The following is a 15,220-nucleotide window of genomic DNA, read 5'->3' on the forward strand; positions in this document are numbered from 1 at the left end:
TTGATTTCATGTCACTTGCTACAAACATGTACCTCATTTGAAGATGACCGTCTCCATAATGTGCATTCACGAATCCTTGTTGCTTCCGTATGACATCTTTACAATAGTAGCTGATCGGTGCTAGCAGCACACGCTCGTGAGTTGTCGGCACTGGAAGACAAACAATAAAATATTCCATCTTTCGCTTCTGTTAACCCTGCAGTGGTCGCGCTACATACATCTCTACCCCTGACGTGAGCGGCAAACTCTGCTTATTCACGGCAGAATTAACAAACATCAACTAAAATTAAGCACATCCTAAAATATTACTGTCTCTCCAAGTATCTTTCATTGTCATTGAGCAAGGAAAAACGCTCTTAAGAATTAACTTTAGTTGACGTTATTCGATTCGGATGTTAGCTGGTTGATGCGTGTTATAAAATACAGCTGAGAACCACGGCCCGCGAGCCGCAGTTCGACAAGCGCTGTGCTACCGCAGCTAGTCGAGGGCCATCAAGCGAGAGAGTGAAGCCACCGACTGCGCTCCCTGGCGCGACATTTCAGGCACCACGTGACCCATCTTTGCACAATTATTGGCCGAGAATCGTGAAGAATCTCCACCTTAAGGTGTCCCTTCTTCAGCAGTCTTACCGTGGTAGCAATGACAGCCGGCCGAAGTGGCCGTGCGGTTAAAGGCGCTGCAGTCTCGAACCGCAAGACCGCTACGGTCGCAGGTTCGAATCCTGCCTCGGGCATGGATGTTTGTGATGTCCTTAGGTTATTTAGGTTTAACTAGTTCTAAGTTGTAGGGGACTAATGACCTCAGCAGTTGAGTCCCATAGTGCTCAGAGCCATTTTTAGCAATGACAGCTCAGCAACAAGTGCCGAAATCGCGGACCGTCTCTAAAACTTCTTAGCTCTCGGCGAGTACCGGGAACCTTTCAAGGAAATAAACTGGTCTTAGTAAAAATCTTTAAAAGTTACACTCTCTGTCATTTCCAAACAGGAGGTCCATGCACACTTGTACACTTCTATGTATTCTTTCCAACTTTCATCTTTCTCTTCTTTGCGTTGTGTTGGTTTCCCATCTGAGCTTTTGATATTCATATAGCTGCTTTTCTCTTCTCCAAACGTCTGTTCATATTTCCTCCAGGCGGTGTCTCCCTTTCCTCTAGTTAATCCTTCTGCATTCTGACACTTGACCTCTGGCCATTCCCACTTAGCAATTTTGCATTTCCTGTCAATCTCATTTTGCTGCATTTTTATATTTGATGCTGTGATCAGTTAAATGAAGTATCTCCTGAGATATCCAAGAATTTCTACCCGGCCTTGTCTTTTCACCTATTTGATACTGTGTTATTTCACTATTTCATCTCTAAAAGGCACGCATTCGTCTTCTGCTGTATTCCTTTCCCCACTTGTAGTTATTCGTTGATTATGCTCCCTCTGAAACTTTCAACAACCTCTGGTTCTTTCAGTTTATCCAGGTCCCATCTCCTTTATTTCTAACCGTTTTGCAAATTTCTTCGGTTTTTATATGCATTTCATAACCAATAAATTGTGGTCAGAGACCACATCTGCCTTTGGAAATGTCTTACAATTTAAAATCTAGTTTCGAAATCTGTATTATTATATAATCAATCTTAAATCAAGAATTAGGAATGTTTAAATTATGTTCTGTGTAAAATTCTAATGGGTGGTTTCCTCTGTCATTCCTTTCCCCACTCCAAATTCACTTACTATTTATCCTTCTTTTCCTTTTCCTATTATAGAATTCCTATCCTCCATCACAATTACGTTTTGCTCTACTTTAACCATCTGAATAATTTCTTTTTTCTCATCATACATTTCTTCCGTTCCTCCATCTGCGGACTTAGTTGGCATTTAAACTTGTACAACTGTTGTCTTCGTGTCTATCGAAGCTACGATAATGCTTCCACTATGCTGTTCGTTGTAGCCAACTTGCATTCCTATTTTCTTATTCGTTATTAGTCCTGCTCTTACATTACCCCTATATGATTTTGTATTTATAGCCCTGTGCTCACCTGATCAGAAGTCCTGTTCATCCTGCTAACCAATTTAACTAATCCATACTATATCTAATTTCAGCCTGTTCGCTTCTGTTTTTAAATTTTCTAATCTACCTAGCCGATTAAACGATCTAACATTCTACGCACCTATCTGTACAGAGCCAGTTTTGCTTTTTCTGATGACAACTTGCTCCTGAGTAGCCCCCACCTGCAGAGCTGTTTTCCTTCCGGACTATTTTACCCACGAGGAAGCCATCATAATTTAACCATACACTACAGCTGTATGTCCTCGAGAAAGATAGCAGCTGTAGTTTCCTTTTGCTTTCAGCTGTTCGCATTACCGTCACAGGAAAACCATGTTGATTGACCTTGCAAGGACAGATAAGTCAGTCATCCAGCGCGTGTAACTACTGAAAAGGCTGCTACCACTCTTCAGGAATCACACGTTTGTCTGTCCTCTCAACAGATACCCCTCCGTCGTGGTTGCAACAATGATACGACTATCTGTACCGTTGAAGCATGCGAGCCACTCGCACTACAGCAATGTCCACGAATCACGGGGGATGGGGGGGGGGGGGCAGGGGCGGAATAATTACAGTAAATTCATTGGAAAAGTCTGAAGTCTTTCTTTGGTATTGAGGTCGAGTCTTCTACTACACATCATATGCTTGCTTGGAGAAGGCAGACGCTTTTCGGGCGAGGTAAAATGGTGCAATTGTTCCAAGTCACGACCAACAGTATCAGTGCACGCATGTCAGTGGTATATAAAACTTCTCCGCACACTCTAAAATACTTCTGTTGCATGTTCTAAAATGGGGCAATATAGTCAGTGTCCTAACAATCAGTTCCCCTTCTGTTACTGCAAGGTTCACGCACGATGACGACTTTACGGAATACCATCGGAACAAAGACATGGCAGTGAGATCTGGCTATCACGCTAGCTGTCTGAAAGGACCTGCTCTTCCAATACAACAACGGGAGTGTGTTGTTGTTCAAACCTTTCCCATAGCTTTCTCAATAACAAACAGCTGCTGAAATTTAAAAACAGAAAAAAGTTGTATAAATACAAAGACATCGTCTGCAAATTATTTACGTACTGTACATTCATCATTATCATTATCACTATCATTATCATCACTATCATCACCACTATCATCAAGAAGATCAGATCGCCGCCTCCAAGTGTCTACATTACTAAACAGCTAAAATGGTTACAGAATTCATTTGCATGGTGCCTATCTAAAGGCTTCCAGGGACAATGACATTTGGTTTTCGGTATTTCTTATAATCATTGAAGGAATTTAAAATTCTGCCATAATCTACTCATTGTGAGGCACATCATTATCTCAAAGAGATACACAATATGACAGTCAGGAACTGTGTATATGCCCTGAGGCAGTGCAACTCACAGCACGCAAATTACCCAGATTACATGAATCCAGTGTTTGAGAATGACAGCACTTGGCGACTTTGAGCAAATTTTTAACATAATTTGGAAGCTTCTTTAAAACGTTTCCTCGCGGACAACATCCCCCCCCCCCCCAATCACCACCAAAAAATGAAGGAAGGTAGAAAGTTTTTCGACTCCTACGTTTTTACTGCTCATGCGGTAGGACTTCAGCATCACCCATTACGTTCTAATTTATTACTTCTTTACTGCTAACTCTATCCGCAACACATCCTTGAGCCAGTATCCAAAAAAACTCTGATCAGCCAGAACAATACAACTGCCCATCGCGATGCTGGATGGCGCATGGTGGCGTTGTGGACACATGGCGCGGCAGAGTCCATGCAGGATTTTAAGATGTGCTGCATTTAAATTGACGCTGTTGATTTCTGTGGTGAGCTAAGTGCAGCTGGCCGCTTACCAGTAAAGACAGACGTAGGGCAAAACGCATTCTTGTACTTAAACATGTGTAAGGTTTTGAGGACAGAACAACTGTGTTAGCTGTAAATATTTTGGTTTAATGTTGCAATCTTTTCACAGAGATACACTTATTTACACAGTTTACAATGTGACAATTTTATGACAGTTATCAAACGAACCCGCATCCCGTCCTCAGAAACTGAAATAACATCCTGTCCTCAGAAACTGAAATAATCCTAAACACAACAATAGTAAATTTTAACTAGAAGTTTCTTTACAAAATCATTCTTACGACTACATCATGATGTTGGCCAGTACTATGATAAATTATCCAATTCCGGTTCAAAGTTCGGTACTATTCAGGACGACAATCAAGTCTACAGAGGATGGTTAGTTTTGTGACAATTAGAGCAAAAGATTACCCAAGGTCGCTCGAGTTTACAGTGGACGCAAGCTAGTGAACCAACAAGTTTACACCTCTGCTCGTGGTATTTACCTTAGCTGCGATGAGCTGTCGCCTGAATAGCTTCTCTCGTCCTCTGAAATTCCTATAAAGTCTAAGTCTTTGCTGATTTTTCCAGCAGGAACTCTCCATATGTTTCTTGTTATGCGAGAAAACATGTAGTCATCCCTAGTCTTGGAATACGGCGATGTGCATGCGCATGGCTGGAGCAGTGTGCGTATTAAAATGTACTCTCAGGCCTCACAAGAACAATTAACTAACTGGCTGGTTCGCAGTGTTCACACAAATTTGTCCTCTGTGTCATACAAAGCGTTATGCACCCTGCTCTGCACTTGATGCCAGTTCAGAGAAGAGTCCCCAAAACTTCCGCTCCTGTCTTTCTCGTAGCCGATCTGTCTCCCCTACTGGGTTCTTTCGTTTTCCACGTCATGGTATTTTTCAACCAATACGAGCATTCCTCTTAGTTGTGTGGAAACTATGCCAATCACAAGGGCCCTGCCATTAAACTGCGTCGAAATCTTGGCCCTTTACTCCTTCCTAGTTCGTTTCCGCCAATCAGACGTTTTGTGCCTGCTCCAGACGCCTAAAAGTTACATGTGTACACCACGTGTGTGCCACTCACTGTTCACATGATCAACTGTGTCACTGGATTTGTTCGCATCCTTTACGAAATCCAAAACGCAGTTTTCTAAAGCTTATTTCTGTCCTACTGCTGGTGGCCCGTTACTTGCTCTCCAGTATGTGCCACCTGTCCGGCCGCGGACTCCCACCGTGGGATGCCCCCTAAGCGGTTGTTTTCGCGGTGCTTCCCGTGGTGCGGCCTCTGCTTCTGCCCGCACCTCCTTCCACACAAAACGTTTCCTCTCGCTGCTTGTATCACCTTCTGCTCATTGACATCCATAATATAGGAGCGGTGTGTTACCACCATCTATTGTCATCCCCATTGCATTGCATACTTACAGGCAAATATGCTCATTACCACCAAAGTTAGTTAGGTGTCATATTCACCTTCCCATTACGATGTATAAGACTCTTATGCAAGGTTCGGAATTGACCTTCATTTATTCTGCCACCATATACATGTATGTCTTCTAAAATACACTACTGGCCATTAAAATTGCTACACCAAGAAGAAATGCAGATGATAAAAAGGTATTCATTGGACAAATATATTATACTAGAACTGATATGTGATTGCATTTTCACGCAGTTCGGGTGCATAGATCCTGAGAAATCAGTATCCAGAACGACGACCTCTGGCAGTAATAACTGCCTTGATACGCCTGGACATTGAGTCAAACAGAGCTTGGATGGCGTGTACAGGTACAGCTGCCCATGCAGCTTCAACACGATACCACAGTTCATCAAGAGTAGTGACTGGCGTATTGTAACGAGCCAGTTGCTCGGCCACCATTGACCAGACGTTTTCAATTGGTGAGAGATCTGGAGAATGTGCTGGCCAGGGCAGCAGTCCAACATTTTCTGTATTCAGAAAGGCCTGTACAGGATCTGCAACATGCGGTCGTGCATTATCCTGTTGAAATGTAGGGTTTCGTAGGGATCGAATGAAGGGTAGAGCCACTGGTCGTAACACATCTGAAATGTAACATCCACTGTTCAAAGTGCCGTCAGTGCGAACAAGAGGTGACCGAGACGTGTAACCAATGGCACCCCATAACATGCCACTGTGCATTCACCGCGATGTCGCCAAACACGGTTGCGACCATCATGATGCTGTAAACAGAACCTGGATTCATCCGAAAAAATGGCGTTTTGCCATTCGTGCACCAAGGTTCGTCGTTGAGTACACCATCGCAGGCGCTCCTGTCTGTGATGCAGCGTTCAGGGTAACCGCAGCCATGGTCTCCGAGCTGATAGTCCATGTTGCTGCAAACAACGTCGAACTGTTCATGCAGATGGTTGTTGTCTGGCAAACGTTGACTCACGGATCGAGACATGGCTGCACGATCCGTTACAGCCATGCGGATAAGATGCCTGTCATCTCGTCTGCTAGTGATAAGAGGCCGTTGGGATCCAGCACGGTGTTCCATATTACCCTCCTGAACCCACCGATTCCATATTCTGCTAACAGTCATTGGATCTCGACCAACGCGGCCAGCAATGTCGCGATAAGTAAACCGCAATCGCAATAGGCTACAATCCGACCTTTATCAAAGTCGGAAACGTGATGGTACGCATTTCTCCTCTTTACACGAGGCATTACAACAACGTTTAACCAGGCAACGCCGGTTAACTGCTGTTTGTGTATGAGAAATCGGTTGGAAACGTTCCTCATGTCAGCACGTTGTAGGTGTCGCCACCGGCGCCAACCTTGTGTGAATACTCTGAAAAAGTAATCATTTGCAATCACACCATCTTCTTCCTGTCGGTTAAATTTCACGTCTGTAGCACGTTATCTTCGTGGTGTAGCTAATTTAATGGCCTGTAGTGTATTACAGCTAAAACAGCAAATCTTGAGACTATTGTATACAACGAAATGGTTGATATTCCGTGCAATTTTTGTTTTAAAATGCACATCGACGTAAATTTTATTAGGATTTGAGTTTTTTATTACTACTATTTCTATAATGTACCTTTTCTCGTAAACTAATCGAGCAATGAAACGAATTTTACAGTACACGTCTGCATAAGAGGCTCATAAAACAAGTGGAACAGATTTTTTCAGGTAATTGTTTTGATATCAAGTTTTCGGCTTTGTTTCACCTGGGACAGCTCTGTTTCTCTCAAATTTTAAAGGAGAACTTTCCTCATAGTTAAGATAACTGAAAAATGTTGCAAGGCATTATTCAGAAAGTAATTCTTAAGTCTATTCCCTGCAGGCACTTAATCCTAGTTACATTTCCACTATTTAATACTAACTAACAGGCTCACATGCAGCTGTCTTTACAATAATTGAGGGCACAAATACTTTTTTTGGACAACGCATCCATATAAGGTGACTTTAGCTCTCATTTGTATTCTGTTTTTTCCAAGTACACATTTTTCAGTCGTTCAGGATTGACTAGGTATCTGAAAGTTACTTTTATAACATCTAAGACAGCAGGTATCAAACCATGTTTGTGGGTATATGCTTTCCACTGGCTTCTTTCTTAAGATATTTGCACGACAATATGTCACGAAGGGAATGTTGAGAATTATCATCTGTAGAAAGTTTGTGAAGGAACCTTGCCCACACTGTTCGCTGCAGTGTTGTCACACTATGTAAGTTATCCCTGATAGCTTTTCCATAATATATTTGTAAAGCGTGAATTTCTTTATCTGTCACTCTGTTAAAACCTCCCAGTGGCTTTCCATCTTATAAAAACCACGTTGTAAACATAGGAACAAGCAAAGATGATCTTTCTCGCAGCCTTCTAGACTCATCTCTAGTTCGTTTCGATTACGTGAACGAAAAATTAAGACACAAAAAATTTCTAATTTAGAGAAGGTGTGGATCACACCACAGCAAGTGACGACTTCTAGGCTATTTCTAACCAGAATTCGATTATGAAACTTTGCGGTATTGTTCTTAAAGAATCGATCTAATAAATTACGCAATGAAAAAATTCGGATGTTTTCGCAATTTTGCCGTACATCTGCCCTTACGGACAGAGGGATACGTAACTCGACCACTGCCGGATTAGAGGATGTGAGAGAGGGAATGTCTTATTGTTTGTCTTCCGGCACTGACAACTCACTGGCGAGCGCGATTCGTTTCGATCAGCTGCTACGGCGCAAGTCATAGTTCGGACGTAACATGGATTCGTGAATGCGCATTATGGAGACGCTCATTGTCAAATGCAATACGTATTTCTAGTAAAAAATATCAACTTAAACTAAGGCTGCTAACAACGCGATGAACAGAAGAAAAGTGGTATTCAAAACTTAAAGTAAGAATTTTTTATCGTTGCTCACCTTGCATAATACACTAAAATACGATTACATGTACTATTATCAATCAATCTGAAACAAAGGAAGATTTAGTATTTTTAAACATCCCCTAAGAATAGGGCATTTCGGTGTAGACACGCTGCAGATCATGGAGAGGATCCCTGTTGAAATTCTTAGAGCGAACGTGCAAAGAAGAATCGGGCAACATGTTACTTTTTCCACACTCTTCTAGCGAAATGACAAGAAAATGGGAGGAATTAGAGTTAATAGAGAGGTTACCGACAGTAACTTCTTCGCACATTTCATTTGCGGAAAATGACAGTAGTACGAAAGTACCTTCCGCCACGGATCGTAAGACGGCTTGCAGTGTGTGGATGTGGATGTAGACGGACGTCCTGTGTTTCGGCTTATTGTTTAATAGAGATTTTATGATATTTTTCCTTAGATTCTTGTTAAATGTTCTTTTCATTTGTCCCTGTTATTATTTAATAAATCCGATAAAATATGTTTAATTTTTGCCTGATATCCTCATTTATTTCTCTGTCTTGTTCTACATTACAAATTATACCTAACCTTATACATCACAACTTCTTTTGTCGTCGAAAGTATTGAATTTAGAATACATGATGCGATTTTATAACTACATTTCTACCGTAATTGTTTTCCTACAGGACCTGCAAAAGTTTCTCGATGACGCTCCAGACGGGGTGATATACTTCAGCCTGGGCAGCTACATCAAAGGCACCGACCTGAGGCCGCAGGACAAAAAGGCTTTCATTGAGGTCTTCTCCCGCATTAAGCAGAGGGTCCTTTGGAAGTACGAAGACGACAATCTGCCTGGGAAGCCGGACAACGTCATGATTTCCAAGTGGCTGCCGCAGGCTGACATACTCGGTAAGTACATTTCGGAAGATTGATAAGATGCTAGATGAAGAGGTCGTATAGAGTATAAAACTAAAAACTCAGATGGAAATGACTGTACAGGCCTGATTCACTTAGACAGCATTCCTCTGGATTACCGAAAGCTTGTCACTTTAAAGCGATTGATTTCGCTTCAAATTTTCCTGTGACTGTAAAATTTGTGATCATTTTCACAGATCACACAAGGATCTGGAGAAAACGACAGATACTGAAAAAAGGAAATAGAGATTACTAGCACACATGTAATTCAGTTTTTCTTCTAGTTTGCAAAGAAGAAGCTGAAAGACGCCAAACGATCTGGAGACACCTTTCTGCAGTCACAACGATTTGCATCAGTTGGACCTCTCGAGAGGCAGATCACTCAGATTCATATGCGGCAATGAAATTGTTGTGCAATGGAATAAGGAGACGAAAAGTGTGGCTCCGAAAAATAAGTCCTGGATGTTGGTTGTTTAAAAAAGCATTAATGATCTCAATAAGAGGGAGGTTCCCCAATCTAATAAAATAAAATATCGGTCCACACTGACTGCATTTCATTACAAAATATGTGTCCAATAAACAATACGAAGTTTCAGACCGAGCGAGGTGGTGCAGTGGTTAGAACCCTGATACGTCTAGATGCGACCCTGATAGGTCACGCGTACATAAGCATCTTGTCTGATCACCTGCATCCATTCATGTTCACTGTGCATTCCGATGGACATGGGCAATTACGACACCCCACACGTCCAGAATTGCTACAGAGTTTCTCCAGGAACACTCTTCTGCGCTTAAACACTTCCACTGTCCACCAAGCTTCCTATACATGAACATTACTGAGCATATCTGGGACGCCTAGCAACGTGCCGTTCAGAAGAGATTTACGGATTTATGATTTTTGTACAGCCCTGCAGGATTCATGGTGTCAGTCAGTTCACTCCAGCACTACTTCACGCATTAGTCGAGTCCATGCCACGTCGTGTTGGGGCACTTCTGCATGCTCGTGGGAACCCTTCCACAATATTAGTCAGGTGTACCAGTTTCTTCGGCTCTTCAGTGCAAATAAAATAAGGGAAATTAGAGCTCGCACGGAAAAATATAGGTTTTCGTTTATTCCGAGCGCTATTAAAGATTAGAATGATAGAGAATCATTCTGAAGGTAGTTCGATGAACCCTCAGCCAGACACTTAAATGTGATTTTCGGAGTATCATTGCAAATTCAGGTGTACGTGTAGAAGTCGAAAACCGTGGCATCCATCGATAACGTATTCCAGTACAAAATTCAACTAAATTAAATTACCTACAGAAAGGTCCTGCTGACTTTTCTATATAGTCTGCGTGTGGCGAACGAGAGAACGTGAAAATCACGCAAGTGGTTTTTGAAAGTGTTGTGGGTTGCATAAAACCCATAGTTAGGGGCAGCTGACTAACCCTGTATAAGCATATCAGAGCAAGAAAGAGTACACAGCAGTTACATAGTTGATTACTTCGATATATTCGTAAGTACTCGGGACATGGTTTTCAATTGTGTTAAGGATAATTAGCTACAGATGGAAAATCTTATCGAAGAGAACAGTATTAATCGAACATGGAAACAATGTAGGGTGGATATATCACTTCCTTCGTGACGTACCAGCATTAATATAACCATGGGCTAACATTTGTCATTAGGTGCCGTCGCATGGATAGACCATACGCGCCTCGGAACAACGAATGTGCGAACAGGGGAAGGGCGAACAATTCAATTTCATTCGTGCTAGCTGTATGGATCATTTTGAGTCTTGGTTATTACCAGTAGCCTTATACAACTGACGGTTAGACGATGCAGTAGCGGTGCTAACCGACAGGGACTTTCTCTCACTGAATGGACGCCTTCCTCTTAAATGATGATGGTCAAGCTGCATGGAAATGACTAAACGAGACACTGAATGAGTTGGGGAGCCGGCTTCATCAATCATCGCTGAAATGTCGCCCACAGCTCATGGAAACTGGATGCATATTATGGTCACATTACCTGGTACGCCATAGATGTTTCTATGATCATTCTGTCTGTAATAGAGAGTGATACGTTGGTGCGTTTTGTTGATGGAAGCTCTGAGATACAAAGGGCGATCAAAAAGTTCCCATTTGAGGGTGTTGCTGCAGCATATATGCAACGAAGTGCGACTCCGATGCGGGTCTACAAGCATCGAAATGCTGGTAAGGGATTAGTGTGGCATTCGTGTCTTTCCGATCTGTTTTGATGCAGGCGGCACCTGTACCCTTATTGTATGGCTTGAGATCTTCGCTGTCACTGTACGCAAAAATCAAAATCGTTTGCCTTTTATTGGCAGTGTTACGCATCACATTCTCAGTTGACTCCTGAGACGGATGTGAGTACCAGTGTCTCAGTGTTTTTATTGAGGTACACAGATGGCAGTTGTCATTTTTGGACGTTGTATTCCACCAAGCACACTGACTGCGACATCTTAATGCAATGAAAGTTGCAAGGGCTGTCTGTTTGATCCAGAAAGTATAGACTATCGGTCCATTGTTGCAGATGCCAATGCCTCTCCATGTGTCATCCATAGGTTGTGGATACGCTATAGCGAGGCAGCACACAAGACGAACTGGACAAAGCCGTCGGAGCATTACAACACGCGAAGACCGACATCTGGACATCTCTGCGTTGCAGTGTCGTACGGATAACGTCAGAGCGCTGGAGGCACTTTGTGCGATCTGACTGTAATGCCGTGTGATCCAGACGTCCTGTTACAGTATCCCGCTTGACACGACATCATCTTGTAGCTCGCCTTCAGTTCTGCCAATTTCCTAAGTCCACATATCCTCTGATGACAGGTGATGATCGTGTTCATGTGTGGAAACCCGTGTTGGGCGGTACCTGCCAAATGTTGCCCAGGAAATCGACAGATTTCGAAGGTTCCGTGATGCTGTGGAGAGGCTTCAGTTGTAGACAGCCATACGAATCTTGTCGTTGTCCATGGTTGCCTTACCGCCAGGCAGTACGTCGAACATATGCTGTTGGATAATGTGGTGCTTGCTACATAAGATGGTGGCCCAGGAATTCCTTCCAGGGCCAGGGCCTATGCAGCAGACGTCAGCAGCGATTTCTCGCGAGGTCTGGACATTGAAGTAATGGAAAGACCGGCGGTGAGTCCCGACCTAAACGCGTCATGCATATGTGGGTCATGCTTGACATATGTGTTCGTGGTTGTTCTGTTCCACCACAGACGCTCAAAGAACTCTCATGGGCTCTCGTTGAAGAATGAGAACGAATACCATAGCGTCACCCCCGTAGACTTCCATGGAGCATACTACGTAGGCGTCGGGAAGTGGTAAACGTTCAGGAGGGGCATACACGTTATTGAAGCTCTCAAATTTGAATGGAAACAACCCATTATGACAGGATAAATGGTTGTTTTCACTTTTCTTTCGACACCTGTAGGACATGTCAGTTTATATAAAACAATCGAGTATGTAATGATGTATTGTTGTGTACTTAATTTACGAAAGATGAAGGTATAATTTGGTAACACACTAAGTTCTCAATCATCGCTCAAAGGAGAATGGCAGGCACCCAAATTCATGTTCTCCTAATTCTTGCAAGCAGTGTAAATTTGTTCGTACGATTTTCGATTGTTTTTTTTTTTTATTGGTTTGGGGAAGAGACCAAACACCGAGGTCATCGATCTCATCGGAGTAGGGAAGGAAGTCGACCGTGCCCTTTCAAAGGAACCATCCCGGCATTTGCCTGGAGCGATTTAGGGAAATCACGGAAAACCTAAATCAGTATGGCCGGACGCGGGATTGAACCGTCGTCCTCCCGAGTGCGAGTCCAGTGTGCTAACCACTGCGCCACTTCGCTCGGTTACGATTTTCGAAACACAAGTTTTGTCCACATACATAACACGTCTGTTGCGTACCGTGCACAGCAAATCTGCAGTCTGCAAAAAATGTAACTCTTGGGGTGGATACATCCCTAGGTTGTGTGAAGAAAAAAAAAAAAAAAAAAAAAAAATGCGTCAATTGTCACTTTTTCTGTATCCAAAACCGATGTCATTTAAAGCCCCATACCCAGTTTCGTATTGCAGTTGGGCAGGATCACTCATTAACTACAGACGAATACTCAGTGTTAAGGGATACGAAAGGAACGCTTATTTTAATGATAAACTCCGTGTGGACATATGTCCTATTCCTGATTTTTTTGAGACATGAAACACATTTAGTGTACATTTAAATTTGTGATTAAGTGGGGCTTTACAGCTGTCAAATATTTGTAAAACTTCATTGTAGGTGACTATCAGTTGTTTATTTCTATGTGCAGTGCTACCGATTTTGATCATTGGATTATTATCACGCCGAAGCAAAGCGTGACCAGCTTGTCACCAAAACATTGAAGTAAACAACTTGGGTAGAAAATCATAGCTTCTGTCACATTGAATAATCTCCAAAAGACACAGATATGTAGCAGACTCAAACAAGACGATCGTGTATGATCGTTCTGTGTGTGCCTCCAACAATCTCTCTCTCTTACAGATTATTTGCTGTAACAGAAGCTATGTTTTCTACCTACATCGAAGTTGTTCATTCCACTTTTGAAGATTATTTATTTTAAAAGAAGCTACATTTTTCTAGCTATATCGAAGTTGTTTACTTCAAATGTCATAGTGTCAAGATGGTTACGCTTTGCTTTGGCACGATAGTGGTCTGATGATCGAAACTAGTAGCATTGAGCATAAAAATAAACAGCTGATGGTAATCTACAATGAAGTTTCATAAATAATGTACATTTGTGTTTGGGCTAGCTGCGCGCACATGTCTTACATACGTGGTGTCATTAACGTTTTATTCTAGTACAACCTGCCTAGTTGCTTTGAACCTCTTTGTTCAGGATGTCTTTCTGCCATTAGACGCCGGCCGGTGTGGTTGAGCGGTTCTAGGCACTTCAGTCTGGAACCGCGCGACCGCTGCGGTCGCAGGTTCGAATCCTGCCTCAGGCATGGATGTGTGTGATGCCCTTAGGTTTAAGTAGTTCTAAGTTCTAGGGGACTGATGACCTCAGATGTTAAGTCTCATAGTCCTCAGAGCCATATGAACCATTTTGCCATTAGACCCGCCCGTTGGGATGCGCTATTGTCTACAGTGTGTTGAGAGGGAAACAGTGTGAAGGACTGAGTGTATCAGAGAGAAGTAATGGTTAACTGTTTTGAATACACCGGCTAAAATGCCACACATCTACACTAATGAAGACCATGCGTGCATGATGAACGTTTACGGCTTTTTCGATGATAGTATTCCTGCTGCTATCGAAGAATACCTCTGGCACTTACCGACACGCCGAATACCTGATCGTAGAGTGTTTGCCAGAGTTTTCAGCACACTGCGCGGAGCGGGTATTCTCCGAGGTTCCGATTCTCTTCTGAATGTGTAGTTAAACAGCCTGTACAAGGAACAGCAACACATTGTTGCAATGGGGCAGCGCAATTATGCTACAAACACATAGCGACTTTCTCAGTTTATCTTTGTGAAATGTTTGTTATGTTTACTAATTGCAGTTTGTGTGTACGTGTATAAACCTGGCAACGTATCGAATAATACAATAATATAGAAAGTAAATAACAATTTTCATTAAATGTGTTCTATTCAGAAACAATAAAAATGTGGACATATGTCCAAATGAAGCTTTTTGCTTCAAATGAGAGTTCCTATCCTCCTTGAATATTGACGCTTCGTCCTGGAACACGCTGTGAGTAAAGCAGAACGAGTTCACAGAAAACAAACCAAAAACACGAGAGCAGCGAAGTGTGGCGGTAGCTGACACGGCAACACTGCAGAGCGGGATGAGGCGTAGCCGACGACCTTGAGATGTCTGCTTTCGTGCCCGCAGAACTTCGAAGACGGAAAGAGAGATTGGAACGATCCATTTGCCCATGCCAAAGAGCTGCTGTGGCATCACGCGAAGTCACACTCGTCGCTGTGGCCAGAATTCCATGCGCTCTTGGCAGTGTATGGCGTACAAGATAAATTACACGACGCACCGCTCTGTCGTTTTAATCGGAATCTCTCTTGATTTCGTCTTCATTGATACAT

At 42.7% G+C, this 15,220-nt stretch overlaps 1 protein-coding gene across 1 annotated transcript in view; it reads left to right on the plus strand.

The window, feature by feature from the left end:
• The window catches only part of LOC124544874 (UDP-glycosyltransferase UGT5-like), a 120,274-nt gene that overhangs the window by 78,715 nt on the left and 26,339 nt on the right, over positions 1–15,220 (plus strand). The window contains exon 4 of the mRNA XM_047123591.1: positions 8,902–9,124. Within this exon, the coding sequence (XP_046979547.1) occupies positions 8,902–9,124 (223 nt within the window). The remainder of the gene's footprint in view (positions 1–8,901; positions 9,125–15,220) is intronic.

This window comes from Schistocerca americana, chromosome 8, assembly GCF_021461395.2.
Source record: "Schistocerca americana isolate TAMUIC-IGC-003095 chromosome 8, iqSchAmer2.1, whole genome shotgun sequence".
NCBI lineage: Eukaryota > Metazoa > Arthropoda > Insecta > Orthoptera > Acrididae > Schistocerca > Schistocerca americana.